The sequence below is a fragment of the Narcine bancroftii genome, chromosome 2, assembly GCF_036971445.1.
Source record: "Narcine bancroftii isolate sNarBan1 chromosome 2, sNarBan1.hap1, whole genome shotgun sequence".
NCBI lineage: Eukaryota > Metazoa > Chordata > Chondrichthyes > Torpediniformes > Narcinidae > Narcine > Narcine bancroftii.
Window position 1 is genome coordinate 11580546 of NC_091470.1, and position 26145 is coordinate 11606690.

Below are 26145 nucleotides of genomic sequence, written 5' to 3' on the forward strand. Positions count from 1 at the left end.
CTTTGTCAAAGTTTGTGGGCAATTCCAAGACTGGATCAGTGACAGGTAGTGTTGAGGATACTCTGCTTTGTGTCCAAGTTTGTGGGCATTACCAAGATTGGAGCAGCGACAGATAGTGTTGAGGAAACTGTGCTTTGTGTCCAAGGTAGTGGGCAATACCAAGACTGGAGCAGCAACACGTAGTGTTGAGGAAACTGTGCTTTTTCTCCAAGTTTGTGGGCAATACCAAGACTGGAGCAGCGACAGGTTGTGTTGAGGAAACTGTGCTTTTTGTCCAAGTTTGTGGGCATACCAAGACTGGAGCAGCGACAGGTAGTGTTGAGGAAACTCTGCTTTGTGTCCAGGTTTATGGGCAATTCCAAGACTGGAGCAGCGACAGGTAGTGTTGAGTAAACTCTGCTTTGTGTCCAAGTTTGTGGGCAATCCCAAGACTGGAGCAGCGACAGGTAGTGTTGAGTAAACTCTGCTTTGTGTCCAAGTTTGTGGGCAATACCAAGACTGGAGCAGCGACAGGTAGTGTTGAGTAAACTCTGCTTTGTGTCCAAGTTTCTGGGCATTACCAAGACTGGATCAGAGACAGGAAGTGTTGAGGAAACTCTGCTCTGTGTTCAAATTTGTGGACAATACCAAGACTGGAGCAGCAACAGGTAGTGTTGAGGAAACTCTGCTTTGTGTCCAAGTTTGTGGGCAATACCAAGACTGGAGCAGCGACAGGTAGTGTTGAGTAAACTCTGCTTTGTGTCCAAGTTTCTGGGCATTACCAAGACTGGAGTAGCGACAGGTAGTGTTGAGGAAACTCTGCTTTGTGTCCAAGTTTGTGGGCATTACCAAGACTGGAGCAGCGACAGGTAGTGTTGAGGAAACTCTGATCTGTGTCAAAGTTTGTGGGCAATTCCAAGACTGGATCAGCGACAGGTAGTGTTGAGGAAAATCTGCTTTGTGTCCAAGGTAGTGGGCAATACCAAGACTGGAGCAGCGACAGGTAGTGTTGAGGAAACTGTGCTTTTTGTCCAAGTCTGTGGGCAATACCAAGACTGGAGCAGCGACAGGTTGTGTTCAGGAAACTGTGCTTTTTGTCCAAGTTTGTGGGCATACCAAGACTGGAGCAGCGACAGGTAGTGTTGAGGAAACTCTGCTTTGTGTCCAGGTTTATGGGCAATTCCAAGACTGGAGCAGCGACAGGCAGTGTTGAGGAAAATCTGCCTTGTGTCCAAGTTTGTGGGCAATACCAAGACTGGAGCAGCGACAGGTAGTGTTGAGGAAACTCTGCTTTGTGTCCAGGTTTGTGGGCATTACCAAGACTGGAGCAGCGACAGGTAGTTTTGAGGAAAATCTGCTTTGTGTCCCGGTTTGTGGTCAATACCAAGACTGGAGCAGCGACAGGTAGTGTTGAGGAAACTCTGCTTTGTGTCCAAGTTTGTGGGCAATACCAAGACTGGAGCAGCGACAGGTAGTTTTGAGGAAAATCTGCTTTGTGTCCCGGTTTGTGGTCAATACCAAGACTGGAGCAGCGACAGGTAGTTTTGAGTCAACTCTGCTGTGTGTCCAAGTTTGTGGGCAATACCAAGACTGGAGGAGCTACAGGTAGTGTTGAGGAAAGTCTGCTTTATGTCCACGTTTGTGGGCAATACCAAGACTGGAGCTGCCGCAGATCGTGTTGAGGAACCTCTGCTTTGTGTCCAAGATTGTGGGCAATACCAAGACTGGAGCAGCGACAGGTAGTGTTGAGGAAACTCTGCTTTGTGTCCAAGTTTCTGGGCATTACCAAGACTGGAGCAGCGACAGGTAGTGTTGAGGAAACTCTACTCTGTGTCAAAGTTTGTGGGCAATTCCAAGACTTCATCAACGACAGGAAGTGTTGAGGAAACTGTGCTTTGTATACAGGTTTGTGGGCAATACCAAGACTGGAGCAGCGACAGGTAGTGTTGAGGAAACTCTGCTTTGTGTCCAGGATTGTGGGCAACACCAAGACTGGAGCAGCGACAGGTAGTATTGAGGAAACTCTGCTTTGTGTACACGTTTGTGGGCAATACCAAGACTGGAGCAGCGACAGGTAGTGTTGAGGAAACTCTGCTTTGTGTCAAGGTTTGTGGGCAATACCAAGACTGGAGTAGCGACAGATAGTGTTGAGGAAACTCTGCTTTGTGTCCAAGTTTGTGGGCATTAACAAGACTGGAGCAGCGACAGGTAGTGTTGAGGAAACTCTGCTCTTTGTCAAAGTTTGTGGGCAATTCCAAGACTGGATCAGTGACAGGTAGTGTTGAGGATACTCTGCTTTGTGTCCAAGTTTGTGGGCATTACCAAGATTGGAGCAGCGACAGATAGTGTTGAGGAAACTGTGCTTTGTGTCCAAGGTAGTGGGCAATACCAAGACTGGAGCAGCAACACGTAGTGTTGAGGAAACTGTGCTTTTTCTCCAAGTTTGTGGGCAATACCAAGACTGGAGCAGCGACAGGTTGTGTTGAGGAAACTGTGCTTTTTGTCCAAGTTTGTGGGCATACCAAGACTGGAGCAGCGACAGGTAGTGTTGAGGAAACTCTGCTTTGTGTCCAGGTTTATGGGCAATTCCAAGACTGGAGCAGCGACAGGTAGTGTTGAGTAAACTCTGCTTTGTGTCCAAGTTTGTGGGCAATCCCAAGACTGGAGCAGCGACAGGTAGTGTTGAGTAAACTCTGCTTTGTGTCCAAGTTTGTGGGCAATACCAAGACTGGAGCAGCGACAGGTAGTGTTGAGTAAACTCTGCTTTGTGTCCAAGTTTCTGGGCATTACCAAGACTGGATCAGAGACAGGAAGTGTTGAGGAAACTCTGCTCTGTGTTCAAATTTGTGGACAATACCAAGACTGGAGCAGCAACAGGTAGTGTTGAGGAAACTCTGCTTTGTGTCCAAGTTTGTGGGCAATACCAAGACTGGAGCAGCGACAGGTAGTGTTGAGTAAACTCTGCTTTGTGTCCAAGTTTCTGGGCATTACCAAGACTGGAGTAGCGACAGGTAGTGTTGAGGAAACTCTGCTTTGTGTCCAAGTTTGTGGGCATTACCAAGACTGGAGCAGCGACAGGTAGTGTTGAGGAAACTCTGATCTGTGTCAAAGTTTGTGGGCAATTCCAAGACTGGATCAGCGACAGGTAGTGTTGAGGAAAATCTGCTTTGTGTCCAAGGTAGTGGGCAATACCAAGACTGGAGCAGCGACAGGTAGTGTTGAGGAAACTGTGCTTTTTGTCCAAGTCTGTGGGCAATACCAAGACTGGAGCAGCGACAGGTTGTGTTCAGGAAACTGTGCTTTTTGTCCAAGTTTGTGGGCATACCAAGACTGGAGCAGCGACAGGTAGTGTTGAGGAAACTCTGCTTTGTGTCCAGGTTTATGGGCAATTCCAAGACTGGAGCAGCGACAGGCAGTGTTGAGGAAAATCTGCCTTGTGTCCAAGTTTGTGGGCAATACCAAGACTGGAGCAGCGACAGGTAGTGTTGAGGAAACTCTGCTTTGTGTCCAGGTTTGTGGGCATTACCAAGACTGGAGCAGCGACAGGTAGTGTAGAGGAAACCTGCTTTCTGTCGATGTTTGTGGGAGATACCACGACTGGAGGAGCGACAGGTAGTGTTGAGGAAACTCTCCTTTGTGTCCAAGTTTGTGGGCAATACCAAGACTGGAGCAGCGACAGGAAGTGTTGCGGAAGCTGCTTTGTGTCTAAGTTTGTGGGCAATACCAAGACTGGAGCAGGGACAGGTAGTGTTGAGGAAACTCTGCTTTGTGTAAACGTTTGGGGCAATACCAAGACTGGAGCAGCGACAGGTAGTGTTGAGGAAACTCTGCTTTGTGTCCAGGTTTGTGGGCAATACCAAGACTCGAGCAGCGACAGGTAATGTTGAGGAAACTCTGCTTTGCGTCCAGGTTTGTGGGCAATACCAAGACTGGAGCAGCGACAGGTAGTGTTGAGGAAACTCTGCTTTGTGTCCCAGTTTGTGTGCAATACCAAGGCTGGAGCAGCGACAGGTAGTGTTGAGGAAACTCTGCTTTGTGTCCAGGTTTGTGGGCAATACCAAGACTAGAGGAGCGACAGGTAGTGTTGAGGAAACTCTGGTTTGTGTCCAAGTTTGTGGGCAATACCAAGGCTGGAGCAGCGACAGGTAGTGTTGAGGAAACTCTGCTTTGTGTCCAAGTTTGTGGGCAATTCCAAGACTGGATCAGCGACAGGTAGTGTTGAGTAAACTCTGCTTTGTCTCCAAGTTTGTGGGCAATACCAAGACTGGAGCAGTGACAGGTAGTGTTGAATAAATTCTGCTTTGTGTCCAATTTTGTGGGCAATACCAAGACTGGAGCAGCGACAGGTAGTGTTGAGGAAACTCTGTTTTGTGTCCAAGTTTGTGGGCAATACCAAGACTGGAGCAGTGACAGGTAGTGTTGAGGAAACTCTGCTTTGTGTCCAAGTTTGTGGGTAATACCAACTCTGGAGCAGCGACAGGTAGTGTTGAGGAAACTCTGCTTTGTGTCCAAGTTTGTGGGCATTACCAAGACTGGAGCAGCGACAGGTAGTGTTGAGGAAACTCTGCTCTGTGTCAAAGTTTGTGGGCAATTCCAACACTGCATCAGCGACAGGTAGTGTTGAGGATACTCTGCTTTGTGTCCAAGTTTGTGGGAAATACCAAGACTGAAGGAGCGACATGTAGTGTTGAGGAAACTCTGCTTTGTCTCCAAGTTTATGGGCAATACCAAGACTGGAGCAGCGACAGGTAGTATTGAGGAAACTCTGGTTTGTGTCCAAGTTTGTGGGCATTACCAAGACTGGAGCAGCGACAGGTAGTGTTAAGGAAACTCTACTCTGTGTCAAAGTTTGTGGGCAATTCCAAGACTTCATCAACGACAGGAAGTGTTGAGGAAACTGTGCTTTGTATACAGGTTTGTGGGCAATACCAAGACTGGAGCAGCGACAGGTAGTGTTGAGGAAACTCTGCTTTGTGTCCAGGATTGTGGGCAACACCAAGACTGGAGCAGCGACAGGTAGTATTGAGGAAACTCTGCTTTGTGTAAACGTTTGTGGGCAATACCAAGACTGGAGCAGCGACAGGTAGTGTTGAGGAAACTCTGCTTTGTGTCAAGGTTTGTGGGCAATACCAAGACTGGAGTAGCGACAGATAGTGTTGAGGAAACTCTGCTTTGTGTCCAAGTTTGTGGGCATTAACAAGACTGGAGCAGCGACAGGTAGTGTTGAGGAAACTCTGCTCTTTGTCAAAGTTTGTGGGCAATTCCAAGACTGGATCAGTGACAGGTAGTGTTGAGGATACTCTGCTTTGTGTCCAAGTTTGTGGGCATTACCAAGATTGGAGCAGCGACAGATAGTGTTGAGGAAACTGTGCTTTGTGTCCAAGGTAGTGGGCAATACCAAGACTGGAGCAGCAACACGTAGTGTTGAGGAAACTGTGCTTTTTCTCCAAGTTTGTGGGCAATACCAAGACTGGAGCAGCGACAGGTTGTGTTGAGGAAACTGTGCTTTTTGTCCAAGTTTGTGGGCATACCAAGACTGGAGCAGCGACAGGTAGTGTTGAGGAAACTCTGCTTTGTGTCCAGGTTTATGGGCAATTCCAAGACTGGAGCAGCGACAGGTAGTGTTGAGTAAACTCTGCTTTGTGTCCAAGTTTGTGGGCAATCCCAAGACTGGAGCAGCGACAGGTAGTGTTGAGTAAACTCTGCTTTGTGTCCAAGTTTGTGGGCAATACCAAGACTGGAGCAGCGACAGGTAGTGTTGAGTAAACTCTGCTTTGTGTCCAAGTTTCTGGGCATTACCAAGACTGGATCAGAGACAGGAAGTGTTGAGGAAACTCTGCTCTGTGTTCAAATTTGTGGACAATACCAAGACTGGAGCAGCAACAGGTAGTGTTGAGGAAACTCTGCTTTGTGTCCAAGTTTGTGGGCAATACCAAGACTGGAGCAGCGACAGGTAGTGTTGAGTAAACTCTGCTTTGTGTCCAAGTTTCTGGGCATTACCAAGACTGGAGTAGCGACAGGTAGTGTTGAGGAAACTCTGCTTTGTGTCCAAGTTTGTGGGCATTACCAAGACTGGAGCAGCGACAGGTAGTGTTGAGGAAACTCTGATCTGTGTCAAAGTTTGTGGGCAATTCCAAGACTGGATCAGCGACAGGTAGTGTTGAGGAAAATCTGCTTTGTGTCCAAGGTAGTGGGCAATACCAAGACTGGAGCAGCGACAGGTAGTGTTGAGGAAACTGTGCTTTTTGTCCAAGTCTGTGGGCAATACCAAGACTGGAGCAGCGACAGGTTGTGTTCAGGAAACTGTGCTTTTTGTCCAAGTTTGTGGGCATACCAAGACTGGAGCAGCGACAGGTAGTGTTGAGGAAACTCTGCTTTGTGTCCAGGTTTATGGGCAATTCCAAGACTGGAGCAGCGACAGGCAGTGTTGAGGAAAATCTGCCTTGTGTCCAAGTTTGTGGGCAATACCAAGACTGGAGCAGCGACAGGTAGTGTTGAGGAAACTCTGCTTTGTGTCCAGGTTTGTGGGCATTACCAAGACTGGAGCAGCGACAGGTAGTTTTGAGGAAAATCTGCTTTGTGTCCCGGTTTGTGGTCAATACCAAGACTGGAGCAGCGACAGGTAGATTTGAGTCAACTCTGCTGTGTGTCCAAGTTTGTGGGCAATACCAAGACTGGAGGAGCTACAGGTAGTGTTGAGGAAAGTCTGCTTTATGTCCACGTTTGTGGGCAATACCAAGACTGGAGCTGCCGCAGATCGTGTTGAGGAACCTCTGCTTTGTGTCCAAGTTTGTGGGCAATACCAAGACTGGAGCAGCGACAGGGAGTGTTGAGGAAACTCTACTCTGTGTCAAAGTTTGTGGGCAATTCCAAGACTGGATCAGCGACAGGATGTGTTGAGGAAACTGTGCTTTGTTTACAGGTTTGTGGGCAATACCAAGACTGGAGCAGCGACAGGTAGTGTTGAGGAAACTCTGCTCTGTGTTCAAGTTTGCGGGCAATACCAAGACTGGAGCAGCGACAGGTAGTGTTGAGGAAACTCTACTCTGTGTCAAAGTTTGTGGGCAATTCCAAGACTGGATCAGCGACAGGAAGTGTTGAGGAAACTGTGCTTTGTATACAGGTTTGTGGGCAATACCAAGACTGGAGCAGCGACAGGTAGTGTTGAGGAAACTCTGCTCTGTGTTCAAGTTTGTGGGCAATACCAAGACTGGAGCAGCGACAGGTAGTGTTGAGGAAACTCTGCTTTGTGTCCAAGTTTGTGGGCAATACCAAGACTGGAGCAGCGACAGGTAGTGTTGAGGAATCTCTGCTTTGTGTCCAGGTTTGTGGGCAATACCAAGACTGGAGCAGCGACAGGTAGTGTTGTGGAAACTCTGCTTTGTGTCCAAGTTTGTGGGCAATACCAAGACTGGAGCAGCGACAGGTAGTGTTGAGGAAACTCTGCTTTATGTCCAAGTTTGTGGGCAATAACAAGACTGGATCAGCGACAGGTAGTGTTGAGGAAACTCTGCTTTGTGTCCAAGTTTGTGGGCAATACCAAGACTGGAGGAGCGACAGGTAGTGTTGAGGAAACTCTGCTTTGTGTCCTGGTTTGTGGGAAATACCAAGGCTGGAGCAGCGACAGGTAGTGTTGAGGAAACTCTGCTTTATGTACACGTTTGTGATCAATACCAAGACTGCAACAGTGACGGTTGTGTTTAGGAAACATTGCTTTGTGTCCAAGTTTGTTGGCAATACCAAGACTGGAGCAGTGAGAGGTAGTATTGAGGAAACTCTGGTTTGTGTCCAAGTTTGTGCGCAATACCAAGACTGGAGCAGCGACAAGTATTGTTGAGGAAACTGTGCTTTGTGTGCAAGTTTGTGGGCAATACCAAGACTGTAGCAGCGACAGGTAGTTTTGAGGAAAATCTGCTTTGTGTCCAGGTTTGTGGGCAATACCAAGACTGGAGCAGCGACAGGTAGTTTTGAGTCAACTCTGCTTTGTGTCCAAGATTGTGGGCAATACCAAGACTGGAGCAGCGAAAGGTAGTGTTGAGGAAACTCTGCTTTGTGTCCAAGTTTGTGGGCAATACCAAGACTGGAGCAGCGACAGGTAGTTTTGAGGAAAATCTGCTTTGTGTCCCGGTTTGTGGTCAATACCAAGACTGGAGCAGCGACAGGTAGTTTTGAGTCAACTCTGCTGTGTGTCCAAGTTTGTGGGCAATACCAAGACTGGAGGAGCTACAGGTAGTGTTGAGGAAAGTCTGCTTTATGTCCACGTTTGTGGGCAATACCAAGACTGGAGCTGCCGCAGATCGTGTTGAGGAACCTCTGCTTTGTGTCCAAGATTGTGGGCAATACCAAGACTGGAGCAGCGACAGGTAGTGTTGAGGAAACTCTGCTTTGTGTCCAAGTTTCTGGGCATTACCAAGACTGGAGCAGCGACAGGTAGTGTTGAGGAAACTCTACTCTGTGTCAAAGTTTGTGGGCAATTCCAAGACTTCATCAACGACAGGAAGTGTTGAGGAAACTGTGCTTTGTATACAGGTTTGTGGGCAATACCAAGACTGGAGCAGCGACAGGTAGTGTTGAGGAAACTCTGCTTTGTGTCCAGGATTGTGGGCAACACCAAGACTGGAGCAGCGACAGGTAGTATTGAGGAAACTCTGCTTTGTGTACACGTTTGTGGGCAATACCAAGACTGGAGCAGCGACAGGTAGTGTTGAGGAAACTCTGCTTTGTGTCAAGGTTTGTGGGCAATACCAAGACTGGAGTAGCGACAGATAGTGTTGAGGAAACTCTGCTTTGTGTCCAAGTTTGTGGGCATTAACAAGACTGGAGCAGCGACAGGTAGTGTTGAGGAAACTCTGCTCTTTGTCAAAGTTTGTGGGCAATTCCAAGACTGGATCAGTGACAGGTAGTGTTGAGGATACTCTGCTTTGTGTCCAAGTTTGTGGGCATTACCAAGATTGGAGCAGCGACAGATAGTGTTGAGGAAACTGTGCTTTGTGTCCAAGGTAGTGGGCAATACCAAGACTGGAGCAGCAACACGTAGTGTTGAGGAAACTGTGCTTTTTCTCCAAGTTTGTGGACAATACCAAGACTGGAGCAGCGACAGGTTGTGTTGAGGAAACTGTGCTTTTTGTCCAAGTTTGTGGGCATACCAAGACTGGAGCAGCGACAGGTAGTGTTGAGGAAACTCTGCTTTGTGTCCAGGTTTATGGGCAATTCCAAGACTGGAGCAGCGACAGGTAGTGTTGAGTAAACTCTGCTTTGTGTCCAAGTTTGTGGGCAATCCCAAGACTGGAGCAGCGACAGGTAGTGTTGAGTAAACTCTGCTTTGTGTCCAAGTTTGTGGGCAATACCAAGACTGGAGCAGCGACAGGTAGTGTTGAGTAAACTCTGCTTTGTGTCCAAGTTTCTGGGCATTACCAAGACTGGATCAGAGACAGGAAGTGTTGAGGAAACTCTGCTCTGTGTTCAAATTTGTGGACAATACCAAGACTGGAGCAGCAACAGGTAGTGTTGAGGAAACTCTGCTTTGTGTCCAAGTTTGTGGGCAATACCAAGACTGGAGCAGCGACAGGTAGTGTTGAGTAAACTCTGCTTTGTGTCCAAGTTTCTGGGCATTACCAAGACTGGAGTAGCGACAGGTAGTGTTGAGGAAACTCTGCTTTGTGTCCAAGTTTGTGGGCATTACCAAGACTGGAGCAGCGACAGGTAGTGTTGAGGAAACTCTGATCTGTGTCAAAGTTTGTGGGCAATTCCAAGACTGGATCAGCGACAGGTAGTGTTGAGGAAAATCTGCTTTGTGTCCAAGGTAGTGGGCAATACCAAGACTGGAGCAGCGACAGGTAGTGTTGAGGAAACTGTGCTTTTTGTCCAAGTCTGTGGGCAATACCAAGACTGGAGCAGCGACAGGTTGTGTTCAGGAAACTGTGCTTTTTGTCCAAGTTTGTGGGCATACCAAGACTGGAGCAGCGACAGGTAGTGTTGAGGAAACTCTGCTTTGTGTCCAGGTTTATGGGCAATTCCAAGACTGGAGCAGCGACAGGCAGTGTTGAGGAAAATCTGCCTTGTGTCCAAGTTTGTGGGCAATACCAAGACTGGAGCAGCCACAGGTAGTGTTGAGGAAACTCTGCTTTGTGTCCAGGTTTGTGGGCATTACCAAGACTGGAGCAGCGACAGGTAGTGTAGAGGAAACCTGCTTTCTGTCGATGTTTGTGGGAGATACCACGACTGGAGGAGCGACAGGTAGTGTTGAGGAAACTCTCCTTTGTGTCCAAGTTTGTGGGCAATACCAAGACTGGAGCAGCGACAGGAAGTGTTGCGGAAGCTGCTTTGTGTCTAAGTTTGTGGGCAATACCAAGACTGGAGCAGGGACAGGTAGTGTTGAGGAAACTCTGCTTTGTGTAAACGTTTGGGGCAATACCAAGACTGGAGCAGCGACAGGTAGTGTTGAGGAAACTCTGCTTTGTGTCCAGGTTTGTGGGCAATACCAAGACTCGAGCAGCGACAGGTAATGTTGAGGAAACTCTGCTTTGCGTCCAGGTTTGTGGGCAATACCAAGACTGGAGCAGCGACAGGTAGTGTTGAGGAAACTCTGCTTTGTGTCCCAGTTTGTGTGCAATACCAAGGCTGGAGCAGCGACAGGTAGTGTTGAGGAAACTCTGCTTTGTGTCCAGGTTTGTGGGCAATACCAAGACTAGAGGAGCGACAGGTAGTGTTGAGGAAACTCTGGTTTGTGTCCAAGTTTGTGGGCAATACCAAGGCTGGAGCAGCGACAGGTAGTGTTGAGGAAACTCTGCTTTGTGTCCAAGTTTGTGGGCAATTCCAAGACTGGATCAGCGACAGGTAGTGTTGAGTAAACTCTGCTTTGTCTCCAAGTTTGTGGGCAATACCAAGACTGGAGCAGTGACAGGTAGTGTTGAATAAATTCTGCTTTGTGTCCAATTTTGTGGGCAATACCAAGACTGGAGCAGCGACAGGTAGTGTTGAAGAAACTCTGCTTTGTGTCCAAGTTTGTGGGCAATACCAAGACTGGAGCAGTGACAGGTAGTGTTGAGGAAACTCTGCTTTGTGTCCAAGTTTGTGGGTAATACCAACTCTGGAGCAGCGACAGGTAGTGTTGAGGAAACTCTGCTTTGTGTCCAAGTTTGTGGGCATTACCAAGACTGGAGCAGCGACAGGTAGTGTTGAGGAAACTCTGCTCTGTGTCAAAGTTTGTGGGCAATTCCAACACTGCATCAGCGACAGGTAGTGTTGAGGATACTCTGCTTTGTGTCCAGGTTTGTGGGAAATACCAAGACTGAAGGAGCGACATGTAGTGTTGAGGAAACTCTGCTTTGTCTCCAAGTTTATGGGCAATACCAAGACTGGAGCAGCGACAGGTAGTATTGAGGAAACTCTGGTTTGTGTCCAAGTTTGTGGGCAATACCAAGACTGGAGGAGTGACAGGTAGTGTTGAGGAAACTCTGCTTTGTGTCCAAGTTTGTGGGAAATACCAAGACTGAAGGAGCGACAGGTAGTGTTGAGGAAACTCTGCTTTGTCTCCAAGTTTGTGGGCAATACCAAGACTGGAGGAACGACAGGTAGTGTTGAGGAAACTCTGCTTTGTCTCCAAGTTTGTGGGCAATACCAAGACTGGAGCAGCGACAGGTAGTATTGAGGAAACTCTGGTTTGTGTCCAAGTTTGTGGGCAATACCAAGACTGGAGGAGTGACAGGTGGTGTTGAGGAAATTCTGCTTTGTGTCCAAGGTTGTGGGCAATACCAAGACTGGAGGAGCGACAGGTAGTGTTGAGGAAACTCTGCTTTGTGTCCAGGTTTGTGGGCAATACCAAGACTGGAGCAACAACAGGTAGTGTTGAGGAAACTCTGCTTTGTGTCCAAGTTTGTGGGCAATACCAAACTTGAGCAGCGAAGGGTAGTGTTGAGGAAACTCTGCTTTATGTCCATGTTTGTGGGCAAAACCAAGACTGGAGCTGCCGCAGTTCATGTTGAGGAAGCTCTGATTTTTGTCCAAGTTTGTGGGCAATACCAAGACTGGAGCAGCGACAGGTAGTATTGTGGAAACTCTGCTTTGTGTCCAGGTTTGTGGGCAATACCAAGACTGGAGCAGCGACAGGTCGTGTTGAGGAAACTCTGCTTTGTGTCCAATTTTGTGGGCAATACCAAGACTGAAGGAGGGACAGATAGTGTTGAGGACACTCTGCTTTGTGTCCAAGTTTGTGGACAATACCAAGCCTGGAGCAGCAACAGGTAGTGTTCAGAAAACTCTGAGTCTACAGAGGGACTTCGGTGAATGGAATGGGCACAATGGTGAGAAGTTTCAGATCATGCTCTTTGTAATATATCTTTACCTCCTATGAACACTGTGAGACTGGTTGTGTTTCTCCAGCATTTCTGTGTTTTTATTGTTGTTTTCCATCTGTATCAGTGATCTGTATGATCATGTGGTAAATTTGATCAGCAAGTTCGCAGATGACGCAAAGATTGGAGAAGGAATGAGGAAGGTTTTCAAAGCTTGCACAAGGATCTGGACCCGCTGGAAAAATGGGCTGCAAAATGGCTGATGGAATTTGATGCAGACAAGTGTGAGGTGTTGTATTTTGGAAGGAGAAGCCAATGTTGGACTTCACAGTGAATGGTCGGGCACTGAGGTTTTTGGGAAGAACAGGGATCTGGGAATACAGATACACACTTTCCTTATAGTGGCGTCACAGATGGATAGGTTTGTAAAGGGAACTTTTGGTATATTGCCCTTCATAAATCAGATAATTGAATATGGGATGTTATGGTCAAGTTGTATAGGCCATTTGTGAGGCCAAATTTGGAATATTGTGTGCAATTTTGGTCACCCAACTACAGGAAAGATATTTATAAGATAGAAGGAGTTCAGAGAAATTTACTCAGGCTTCAGGAACTGAGAAACAGGGAAAGGTTAAACAGGTTGGGGCTTTATTCCCTGGAGCATATAAGAAAGAGGGGAGATTTGATCAAGGTATTTAAAATTATGAGGGGGACAAACAGAGTAAATGTAGGTCGACTTTTTCCGCTGAGGGGAGGTGAGATACAAACCAGAGGACATGGGTTAAGAGTGAAAGGGGGAAAAAGTTAGGGAAATATGAGGGGGAACTTCTTCATACAGAGAGTGGTGAGGGTGTGGAACGAGCTGCCAGCTGAGATGGTGAATGTGGGCTCAATTTTAACATTGAAGAAGAATTTGGACAGGTACATTGAGGGCTATGGATTGGCTGCAGGTCACTGGGACTAGGCAAAAAAAATGGTTCAACACAAACTAAAAGGACCAAAGGGGCCTGTTTCTGTGCTGTTGTGTTCTGTGGTTCTAGCTGCAGAGAGAAGCAGGCAACTGATGGAGACAACATTGTGATAGTAGGTGATTTAAATTTCCCACATATTGACTGGAACTCCTAGACTGTAAATGGGCTGGATGAGTTGGAGGGTCACACGTGTCAGGAAAATTTCTGTAATATATTGAGGTCCCAACTGGAGATGTGTGACACTGGATTTCTTATTAGGAGCAGGATAGAATCAGTGATGGAAGTTATGTGTAGGGAGACACTTTGGATTTTGTGATCACAACCCCAATAGTTTCAAGATAATTATGGATAAGGATGGGTCTGGTCCTCGGGTTGAGGTTATAAATTGGAGAAAGGGCGAGGAGGAAGTGCTGTAACGCTCCTCACTGAGGGTGATCTATATTCGCTATGGTCGTCAGGTGGCAGCGCTGAAAGTGCAGTGCTGGCCACCTGGAAGGGACAGCTGCACGGGAGGCACCTCAGAGCACAATCCGGCTCCTGTCCCTTTGGGCTGTCAGGTTTGGGGCGGCGGGCTGTCAGAGCTGGAACAGCCGGTGTGGGCTGTATGGGGTGGGACGGCTGGCACGGGCTGTCCCCACACTGATCCCACTGCTCTGCTCTCTCCCCATAGCTGCATGTCGGTCCCCACACTGATCCCACTGGTCTGCCCGCGCCTGCGGCCCCACAGTGTTGGGACTGATACAGGGCTATGGGGAGAGAGCAGAGCAGTGGGATCAGTGTGGGACTGACATGGGGGTATGGGAAGAGAATGGGGCAGTGGGATCAGTGTGGGGACCGAAATGGGGCTAGTTTAATTGGGGGATAATGTTTGGTGCAAACATTGTGGGCAAATGGGCTGTTCCTGTGCTGTACTGTTCTTTGTTTTAGAGATTCATCATATTTGGTGTTTGCATTTCGCTCTGAGAAACTCCCTGGGTTGTTATTTGCCACACTCATGTCTTTTGCTAACTGGTTCATATGTAAGTTGTTCTGCACCACTGAGACTGTGTGATTATATATTTCTCCCAATGCCTCTGCTAGTTCAAGCTCTCTGCTGGTCTGATTCCTCTCTGAGCACTCAAAGTTTGGCGTGGCTATGGGCAGATGATCAACAAACATTTGGTGCTTGGTGCCTACATTGGAAAGCAACAAATTAATCTGTCCCTCATAAGTGGGATCAGTATGGGGACAGCCCGCGCTGGCCGCCCCAGCTCTGACAGCTCACGCCAGCCGCCCCTGCCCTGATGTCCCGTGCCGGGGAGTCAGGGGCAGCGGGGAGGGGGGCTGTCAGGCGCTCGTCAGCTGATTGTCATCCCCTTAGCAGCCGCTTTCAGGCAGCTGAATTCAGGTGCCGGGGGGGGGGGGGGAACCTCATTGCTCCGGCGATTATCCCTCCTGGAGGAGGGTTACAAAGTTCGCCTCGCATGCACCTCCTGCTCTTTTTGAGTGGCCTCCTGACAGCCGCATATGGGCATAATGTGTGGCTTTACCTCGGGGAATTTTTGCCACCTGAAAGTAATGACATGGGTGTGGGTGGGTACGTGATGTAGTGACATCCTTGGCACCACAATGTCGGGATTCTTCCTTTCTATTTCTCACAGCTTTCCAACGCGAAGCTGGCGAATGGAGCAGTGAGCAGAGGGAGTGTGTCTGTGCCCCCATCTGGCCAGTCGTCAATCAGTAACTTTGGCCTGGAACGACCTGCCCACCCTGATCTTCAAGCACCTCAGTCAGGATGTGTCAACAAAACTGCTTCTGATGCCTCCTGGTAAGGTCTGAAATAAGAGCCCTCCTTTCCCAAATGGAGTTGTTGTTGGATATAAGAAAAGAGTGAAGTGTTTCATTTGAGGCTGAAAGTCACACTACCAAGCCAGCTGAGGCCAGCAGCAGTGCATGATGTGTTCTGCCTTCTGTGAAGGAGAACTGTCAATCAATTATTCCATTGGGTCAGTTTTCTCAAGCAGAAAAGGTTATTACAACCATTTAAGTTGTTGAGAGCCAACAATAGGTGTGTGGTTGAAGACCGCACGGGTGGCCCGGTTCGCCTAGCAGTCAACACTATACTATTATGGCAGGCAGCAATCAGGGTTGGAAACCGGCGCTGATAAGGAGTTTGTACGTACACCCGCTGTCTGCGTGGATTTTCTCTGGGTGCTCCGGATTCCTCCCATGACTGAAAACATGCTGGGGTTGTAGGCCAATTGAGTGTCATTGCGTGGCACGGTTTCGTGAGCCAGAAAGCTCTGTTGCTTTGCTGTATGTTAGGAAAAATATATAAATTAAGATATTAGTCTGTAAATGTTCTGCCCATGCTTGCTTCCCCTGGAGCTGGAGGTTGTGAGATGCTCCTGACCCGCTGGAGTCTACGTGATAAGGTCATTCCCTAACCTACTGCAATGCACGTGGTAAGGACATTCCCTGATCCACTGCAGTACACGTGGTACATTCCCTGACCCACTGCAGTGCACGTGGTAAGGTCATTCCCTGACCCACTGCAGTACACGTGGTACATTCCCTGACCCACTGCAGTCCACGTGGTAAGGACATTCCCTGACCCACTGTAGTCCACGTGATAAGGTCATTCCCTGACCCACTGCAGTACACGTGGCACATTGCCTAACCCACTGTAGTCCACGTCGTAAGGTCATTCCCAGACCCACTGTAGTCCACGTGATAAGGTCATTCCCTGATCCACTGCAGTCCACGTGGTAAAGTCATTTTCTGACCCACTGCAGTCCACGTGATAAGGTCATTCCCTGACCCACTGTAGTCCACGTGGTACATTCCCTGACCCACTGTAGTCCACGTGGCAAGGTCATTCCCTGACCCACTGTAGTCCACGTGATAAGGTCATTCCCTGACCCACTGTAGTCCACGTGGTAAGGTCATTCCCTGATCCACTGCAGTACACGTGGTACATTCCCTGACCCACCTCAGTGCACGTGGTACATTCCCTGACCCACTGTAGTGCACGTGGTACATTCCCTGACCCACTGTAGTGCACGTGGTACATTCCCTGACCCACTGTAGTCCACGTGGTACATTCCCTGACCCACTGTAGTCCACGTGGTAAGGTCATTCCCCAATCCACTGCAGTACACGTGGTACATTCCTTGACCCACTGTAGTCCATGTGGTACATTCCTTGACCCACTGTAGTCCACGTGGTACATTCCCTGACCCACTGCAGTGCACGTGGTAAGGGCATTCCCTCAGCAGGCTTGGTTATTTCGGTGGCTACTTGAATGGATCCAAAACTACAACTCAGCCAAACCACACGAGGGAGGTTTACTGTCTCCCAAAGATGTCGATGATCCAGTTGCGTAAATGGTCAACATCACTGATGTCGTTTGCTCTGGATTTTTTAATTAATATCTTGTGTCCCAACTGCTGTATTTCCTGACTGGTATATGTGAATACTGTATAGGAATAGAATACAAAATGGGAGGATGCATATTATAGCAGGTGCCAGCCAGTGAATGTGGGCATGGGGGAGGCTTAGTGGGAGTGGAGGTTAGTGAAAGGGTCAGTTGGAGTGGGGTTGGAGTGCAGTGACTTGTTTTGAGGAAGGTCTGCTGAACCATGCTCTTTACTTGTTTTATAGATTTGACGTAAGTTTGGCTGGTTTGTCAAGTTCTGGCTTGGAATCTGCAGAATTGGGAAAATCATTTAGTACCTCCACAGATCTCAGAGTTAGTGTCAGGGTGGATCAGACTATCAGAGAACTTGCCCATGTATCCTCAAAGCCTTGAGACCACCTTACCCCACCTGGATATTGCAGTGGTCACATATGGCTGTTTGATGAAGTGGGCAATCTTTCATTTCTGATGAATCTGCCTTTGAAGGCTCCCTCCACTGCAGAGGGGATCTCATTGATGTGCATGGTTGGTGGTCTGCCCTCAGTGCCATGTGCTTAAGGTTTTCTTTGAAAACTTGTACACCTTCCTCTGATACCTGATCTTCCAGCCACCTGATGCCCCTGAAACAGAATGGACCATGTCAGGGCTGCTGGCCCAGCATCAATGTAACGGCCCAGGAAGTGCACCAGCATCTCAATGTCCTCAGAATCCTGAGGAGATGGGGCAGGTCCCCAGAGTCCCTCAATAAATTCTGCTGATGAATCATTGAGAAAGTCTTGGAAGGGTTCATCACTGTGTGGGACATGACCTGCTCTAGCATGAAACACAAGAAACGACAGAGTTGTGAAGGTGACTTAGACCATCTCACACACTCACCCCCCGCCCCCCCCCATTAACACCATCATCACCTCCTGCTGCCTTGGAAAACCAGCCAACATGTTAAAAGACTTGCCCCACCCTGGCCACACACTCTTCACCACCCCCCCTCCAATCAGGAAGAAGATTCAGGAATGTGAGATCGTACGCCATCAGATTCACAGAGCGTTTCTTTTGCACTGTTGTGAGACTCCTTAGTGATCATCAGACTACTAGATTAATGTTGCCTTTCCTCTGTACTCATTGATCTCTTTATGTTACTCTGGACTCTATACTTTATTTTTATAGTTGTACTATGTCTACGTTGACAAGCTGGATTGCACGCAAAATAAATTTTCTCACCGAACCTCAGTACACGTGACAAAAAGCTGGAATAGATTGACTGTGTATGTGAGGGGGAGTTTCCGATCCCTCTTAGTTTTAGATTTGAGGTGAGCTTCTGGACATGTTTTCATTTGCATCATTACCTCAACAAGTGATGACTTTGAATCCCGCTCCTCTCTCCAACTTCCACCGAGTCTCTGGCAGGAGAATGAACGGTGGAAATTTTTGAGCATTCCCTGCAGCGGGTTACACGATACGTGCTAATGACTTTGGGAAGAACGAAGACTGAGCAAGACAGCAGGGGTCTCCTGCCCGCTCAGGATCTGTCTGTCGTCCACAGGCAACACACTGCTTCAGGATCAGAATCATTCAGGAAATTTGATGTTTTGTGCTAGCGTCACAGTGCAAACCTTCATATTATAACCACCTTACACATTACTATCAAAAAATAATAGTGCCTGAAGAGTAAGGCAGTGTCTTTGGTTCATTGATTATTCAAGAATCTGATGGCAGCGGGGAAGAAGCCGTCCTTGTGCTGTTGATGCTCAAGATCATTCTAAAAGAATGTGGAGAACTATCCTTTCTGTGCTGTGTTCTTCCAAGGAATTTAATGGCATATGAAACCAAGCTGTATGAGAAATAATTGGCAAAAGCTTGGACAGACTGGTAGGTTTAAACAAAAAAAAACATTTCTGTAGCATCTTTCATCATTTGTACAGCTCCTATGAGCCAAAGTGAAGAAGGCAGTCACTTGTATTAATCAAGAATCACCAATTCTCTGAAAGACCATCATGTCACTGTCATTCCCCAGTGCTTTCCCCAGCTTTAGTCCCCTTTTCCCCTTAATTACCCATCATCTTGGACTCACTACAAGCTGCAGATGTCAGGTCATGGCTACTGACCTTATGAAGATACCTTGCCCCTGGTTCTTTTTGCCATCACTTCACACCTGTGACCTCTGGTTCTTGACTCCTTCATCAGTGGGAAAAGTTTCTCATTTTGCAGAGGTCCCTAACTGGATCCTAAAAGCCAAAAACCGCTGATGTTGGAAATCTAAAATAGAAACAAAAAATGCTGGAAATGAGACTCAGGCGGTCAGGCAGCATCTGTGGAGAGATCATCTGCGAAACACTGACTCAGTTTCTCTCTCCACAAATATTTCTGGCCTTCAATGTTTTTATTTCTATCCAGACATTTTACAATTTTCAATGCCTCATCTATCCATCTCTGCTCTAACGAAAACAACCCCAGCTTTTCCCAACTGAAGTTTGATGTTGTATGAGGTTAGGATTTTGCTGAGTTACAGGGAAAGGTTAAACAGGTTAGGATTTTATTCCATGGAACCTAGAAGAACGTGGGAAGATTTGATCGAGGTATTTAAAATAATGCGGGGGAGAGACAGAGTAAATGTAGGTCGGCTTTATCCACTGAGGGGAGGTGAGATACAAACCAGAGAACATGGGTTAAGAGTGAAAGGGAAAAAATTGAGGGGGAACTTCACACAAAGAATGGTGGGAGTGTGGAACAAGCTGCCAGCTGAAGTTGTGAATGCAGGCTTGATTTTAACATTTCAGATAAATTTGGACAGGTTCGTGGATGGGAGAGGTGTGGAGGGGTATGGACTGGGTGCCAGTCAGTGGGACGAGGAAAAAAAAATGGTTCAGGGTGGGTGAGAAGAGCTGAAGGGGCCTGTTTTTCTGCTGTAATGTTCTATGGTTCTAAGTCACTCATCCCTGGGACGATTCAACTCAACCGAGGCCCCTGATCTGATGCTTCACTCGTTTCCACTGGAGCAGTGACCAGAAATGGACACAATGCTCCTTGTGCACAAAACCAGGGTTTTCCAGAGGTCTAGAGTAAACTTTCAGTATTCCTTTTTTGTTTAATTTTTTATTTTTCGCACTATAAACCACATTGATCAAGATACATACATTTTCCTTTTCAAATATATACTCTTCTTTATGCCTCTATCTATATAAAGCCTCATGGGTTAATTCCTCCTCAACCTTTCCTGCTGCTCTCAGTGATTTGTGCTCTAGCTTCTCTGTTGCTCGCTCTTAGGGCTTTACCTTCATATTGGTTTCCAGCCTTGATGTTGGAATGAAGCAGAACAGCTTGTGGTTGCACAGACTAACACACAGCAGCGTGATCCCTGTTGGCGATGGGTGTTAAGGAGGATAACAGGGAATGTTAACCTTCCCTCTGTACTGAACTGGAATGTGGGATTGCAGCCAAATCTTGGGAGTGGAGACTGGAACCCAAATCCTTCAGAGTCTTGAGGTGAAGAGGCCCAAGGAGCGACGTCTGGATGATGCTAAGGACTTTAAGACACTGAGGTGTAAGCCTGGAGAAGTTGTGTCGATTGGAGAGGAGAGGCCACACATTAGTGAGTGAAAGAAAACCAGCTCCTGGAGTACCTGCTATCTCCAAGCACCTATCTGCATGTGCCCTATGTCAACCCCTTGATCAAGGCCCACAAGGCCATGGAGTTTGACACCTGAAGGGTTAATTTTGTTGCTGCTTTTACAAGTATAACATGACAGTCATTCCATCTGACTTGCCTCTCAGCATTAACTCCAAACCTGACTGCAGGGGTGGCTCTCAGCGAGTTGATCACTCTTTTAGGGTGCAATACAGTACGTGCATGTTTTGTAACCCTGTCAGTCTCAGTCAGTGAGGCTGTTGGTGACAGGAGCACCTGGTTTAACTGATCACCAGCAAGTGTATGTGAAGGTCAGAACCAGTACTCCATACTCTCTCCCCTGAGTATGTCCTCATTAACAAGGAGCCAGGATTCTGATGGACCCCAGATGTGTCTCGGCTGCTGTGACCCCAGTCCAACCATGGATTCCTTCTAAAACTAAGCTATTGAGCTCTCCGCTTCCACCTGAGCTTCCACCAAGTCCTTGAAGTAGCAGGCTGGCATAGTAGTGTTTAAGCGCAGTCAGTGCAAGGATCCAGGCCAGACCACGTACAGAGGTACCAACCTTTTTATTTTGCCCACCAGTATCTGGTGGTTAAACTGTTCCTTCGAGGCCTTGCTTTGGCTTTTTCTGTACATTATAGAATGTGGCCATACAAATTTTTATTAAAATAAGCATTAAATCCTAATATTTAATGTTGCATTAAAATAGTTCTTGTATTGATCGGAAAGTTGGCAACGTCTTCCATCCTGGAACATATTCATTATTATCCATTTTGCTGTCGCCTGGTCACCCAATAAGGTTCAGCAGCTCAACCCAAGTCGACAAGAAACTGTCGAGAGAGGTGAACACAGCTCAGACTCTCACACACACTAACTCCCTTCCATCAACTCCATCTCTACTTCCCACTGCCTTGGGCATCCACTTAGAACAGAGATGTGAAGGAATATCTTCAGCCAGAGGATATTGAATCTGTGGAATTTGTTGCCACAGGTGGTTGTGGAGGCTGGGTCATTGGGTGTATTTAAAGCAGAGATTGATAGGTTCTTAATTAGCCAGGGCATCAAAGGTTATGGGGAGAAGGCCGGGCAATGGGGCGAAGTGGGAAAATGTCTCATGATTTGATGGTGGGGCAGACTTGATGGGCTGAATAGTCTATGTCTTATGGACTATACCCTGCACTTTAATTTTGCACTGTCGATTGGACAATTTGGGTTCACTTGCCTGAGTGACACCCAAAACTAAGCTTAATATCTTGGTATGTGTATTAATAATTCCATTCAGCAAGATTTTTCCCATGAGTGGCCTTCCCCCACATCCTGAATTCACTGGTGATGTACGAGTTCTGCCAGGTGGATTTCTCTGTCTATCTTCCTGGACTGGGCAATGGCTGGGATTGGAGCCCATCTTTCCAGCTCTACTTTCGTGGGGTTGCAAACTTTTTTAGCCAAATGGGGGGGATCCGTGAGGCTGCAGTTATTGATGTAATGACAAGTGTAAAGCTTGTCCTCAGAGCTGGAACTGAAAATGTCAGCTTAGTTTGTGTATTCTCTGTCGCGGGCAGAGCGCAGAATGGGGCTTTTGGCCCCACTAAACCGACCCCATTTGCCTGCATTGGAAGCGCAGCCGGTTTGAGTGTCTGTACTTTCTGATTCTGAGCCCAGGGTGCAGTCACTCAGCTGTGGCTTATTCCCTGTCCCCTCTCCATTTACACTGATTTCGGCTTGCCCTGCAGGCCCTCTCCCACTCTGCTGCTACTTTGCCATGCCGTGATCTCCCCCACCCTGCCTTGCGTTCCTTCAATGTGTACAACAGACATCGCTTCAGCATGTTGAACAATTTAAAAGGAATGAACCTGGTTAAATTCTTGCAATTTAAAAAAAAGTTGTTCATTTTTGGCAAGAATTCATTGTCTGAAGCAGTTGTGTCTGGTTTGTTTAAAAGTTTCACATTCAAAAAGAAATAAGATATCCCAGCTGAGCACTCAGCTCGACATGGCATGGTCGTTACCTTACTGACAGTGATCTCATACAACTGCATGTGTGTGAGCGCAGCTCTGTGTACGTCTCGTAACGCTGAGTGTCTCGGTTCTCTGCTGCCAATGTCTGGGTTGTGAGTGTAGAATGATGGAATCATTATGGCACAGCAGGCCATTCAGCCCATCCGCCCATCCTGTAATTGATTTCCCTTGAGTACCCATGGAGATCCTTCAAAGATCTGGTTGAGCACCACACTAGCAGGCAATGAATTCCAGATAACCATGGTGTAGGGGCCATTTATTGATGGATGAAGGGGTTAAGGTGTATTGCAGTCAAACTTGCTGATGACATTCAGATCAATGGGATACCAGGATTTGAGGATGGCACAAAGTACCTGAAGGGAAAAGCACAGCTGAGGTGAGCAGGCAAGAGGTTGGCAGGTGGAGTATAATGTGGGGAAATTTTGGAAGGAAGAATATAAACAGCAAATTATTATTTAAACAGAATTTCATTGGAAATATCCATGAATTTGGATACTCAAGGACTGATTGGGTTCGTCGGCGTGGCTTTGTGCACGGTAGATCACGTTGGGCCAAGCTTAGAGAGTTTTTTGAGGGCTGCACGGTTAGCGCAACGCAGTTACAGCGCCAGCGATTGTGATCAGGGTACAAATCCTATGCTGTCTGTGAGGCGTTTGTATGTTCTCCCCATGTCTGCGTGGGTTTTTGCTGGGTGCTCTGGATTCCTCACACTGTTCGAAACGTACTGGGGTTTGTATGTTAATTGGGTGGTATTGGCTCAGGAGTCGAAATAGCTTGTTTCCATACTGTATGTCCAAATTAAATTAAAGTTACCAGAGAAGTTGATGAAGGAAAGGCTGTGGATGTTGTCTACATGGACTTCAGTAAGGCCTTTGACAAGGTCCCACATGGGAGGTTAGTCAGAAAGGTTCATTCGCTTAGTCTTCGTGGTGAGGTAGTGAATTGGATAAGCATTACAGGAGAAGCCAGAGAGTGGTAATAGATGGTTGCTTCTCAGACTGGAGGCCTGTGACTAGTGGTGTGCCCCAGGAATCAGTGCTGGGACAATGTTGTTTGTCATTTGTATCAATGATCTGGATGATAATGTGGTCAATCGAAATAGCAAATTTGCAGATGACGCTAAGGTTGGAGGCGTTGTGGACAGGAAAGGTTTTCAAAACTTGCAGGACCAGCAGGAAAAATCGTCTGAAAAATGGCAGATGGAATTTAATGCAGACAAGTGTGAGGTGTTGCATTTTGGAAGGACAAACCAAGGTAGGATGTACACGGTAAATGGTCGGGCACTGAGGAGTGGGGTAGAACATTTGGGAATACAGTTACACATTCCCTGAAAGTGGCGTCACAGGTGGATAGGGTTGGAAAGAGAACTTTTGGTATATTGGCCTTCGTAAATCAGAGAATTGAATATTGGAGTTGGGATGTTTTGGTCAAGTTGTATAGGACATTTGTGAGGCCAAATTTGGAGGATTGTGTGCAATTTTGGTCACCCAACTACAGGAAAGATATCAATAAGATAGAAAGAGTGCAGAGACTATTTACTAGGATGTTGCCCAGGCTTCAGGAACTGAGTGACAGGGAAAGGTTAAACAGGTTAGGACTTTATTCCCTGGAGTGTAGAAGAATGAGGGGAGATTTGATCGAGGTGTTTAAAATTATGATGTGTATAGATGGAGTAAATGCAAGTTGTCTTTTTCCACTGAGAGTAGGTGAGGTATAAAGTTGAGGACATGGGTTAAGAGTGAAAGGGGAAAAGTTTATGGCGAACATGAAGAGGAACCTCTTCACACAGAGAGTGGTGGGAGTGTGGAATAAGTTGCCAGATGAAATAGTGAATTTGGACTCAATTTTAATTTTTAAGAAAAATTTGGACAGATACATTAGGGATATGTTTTTTTTTACACATAAAGTTGTGGGGGCCTGGGAAACCTTGCCAGGGATGATGGTGGAGGCTGAAACATTAGGGGCCTTTTTTTTTTTATTTTTTATTTTTCACACCATAAATCACATTAACCATGATATACACTTTTTCTTTTTCACACATATACAGTGACTTTTTACTAGGGGCATTTTAGAGATTCTTAGACAGGCAAATGGATGGAATAAAAATAGAGGGTTACGAGGTAGGAGGGGCTTTGTTTTGGGGGGTAGGAATACATAGGTCAGCACAATATTGAGGGCTGAAAGGCCTTTACTGTGCTGTAGTGTTCTATGTTCTCTATGCATGGATGGGAGGGTAATTTAGGGATATGGTGCAGGTCAGTGGGACGAGGCTGAATAATAGTTTGGCACAGACTAGAAGGGCTGAAGCCTCTCTTTCTGTTCTGTAGTACTCTATGGTTCTGTGGTAAAATGTTGTGGTACAGTGATTGAAGGCTCCTACTAGTGAATCACACAAAGTTAGTCTGCAGACATAGCAAATAATTCCTAAGTTTAATGGAATGTCGGATGACGATGAGTTAATTGTCTTGCATACAAAAACGATGTTCAGATGCACTGAAATTCTTGTTTTCTGCAACTACACAGGTATGTAAAATACACCAGTAAATGACTTATATGACAACATAAGAGAAAAAGACCATGTATATAAAAAGACCAGGAAATATTCACAGTTGCAGTTAGTGTTTAAAAAAAAGTGCACTCATTTCAAAGAATGTGAGGTGATCTGATTGAAATGGGTAAGGCTTCGAGGAGGATAGAAGGGCTTGATGCTGAGGGGATACGAGGGCTTTAGAAGGATATGGGCTACATACAGATGAATGGACTAGGTCAGAATGCCAACAGTTGGCATAAACAAGATGGGCCGAAGAGCCTGTTGAGTGCTACATGATTATCTGAACAGACACTCATCATAATCAAACTGGTAGCAAAGATTTATCAGTCCTTGAAATTTATTTGCAGATAGAATTTGTTCGGAGAAGGTGGTGTAGAGATGTGACGGTAAGGAGGAAGGATTGGAATGGCAAGGTCAGGGAACCTTAGATGACGAGAGAGGTTATGAATTTAGTCAAGGAAAATGAGGTATATGTAAGGTTCAAGAAGTTACAATCAGACATGACCCTGGAGGAATATAAAGATTGCTGGAAGCAGCTCAAGAGCTTAAGAACATACTTAGGAGAGCTAGAAGATGCCATGAGAAGAACTTGGCAAGCAGGATTAAAGAAAACCTCAAGGCATGAGAAGAACTTGGCAAGCAGGATTAAAGAAAACCTCAAGGCATTCTCTTGTTCTCTTGTGGAGAACAAGAGGATGAGTCGTGTGAGGAAAGGAGCCATCATGGATGTTGGTGGAAATGTGCCTGGAATCATAGGAGGTAACGGAGTCCTTTATGAATACTTTGCTTCAGTACTTACCAGACCAGACAATTGTGAGGATGATGAGGAGCAGACCGAGGCACAAGAGCACATTGACATTAAGAAGGAGGATGTGGGAGAGCAGCGGGGACTGAGCACAGTGAGCTGGAAAAATGCCGGATAAACCAAGTGAAGACACGAGACCCAACATGGCGGAGGTGAAGAATTTTAAGAGGGACAGCCTGAAGAAAGCTGAGACCAGGGTAGAATCGTATATCCCTTCCCAACAAGTGATTGACCGAGAGAAGAAGGAAGCAATGGAGTCAACCTCCTCATAACCGTGCCAAACCAGCTCCTTCACTCCCAATACCAACCAGCTTACTTCGCATTCTGTCTGGCACACCAATAATCTGAGCATCCGGCTTGCCGTATTTGGGGACGGAGTCTTTGTATTTGGTGATATTTTCCATTATTTTGCTGTTTCTTTTTTGTTTTTGACACTGCTTTGAGTGAAGCAAAGTAGAAGTGAGGGTGGAAGACATTAGGTTATTGCATGGAGGACCTGGCTGGGT

General features: G+C 46.9%; 1 protein-coding gene across 7 annotated transcripts in view; it reads left to right on the forward strand.

Annotated features, from left to right (window-relative positions):
* The window catches only part of ttll5 (tubulin tyrosine ligase-like family, member 5), a 1011501-nt gene that overhangs the window by 903682 nt on the left and 81674 nt on the right, over nucleotides 1–26145 (forward strand). For all 7 annotated transcript variants that reach the window (XM_069915842.1, XM_069915845.1, XM_069915843.1 and 4 more), the window contains exon 29: nucleotides 14884–15050. In XM_069915842.1, coding sequence (XP_069771943.1) covers nucleotides 14884–15050 — 167 coding nt within the window. The remainder of the gene's footprint in view (nucleotides 1–14883; nucleotides 15051–26145) is intronic.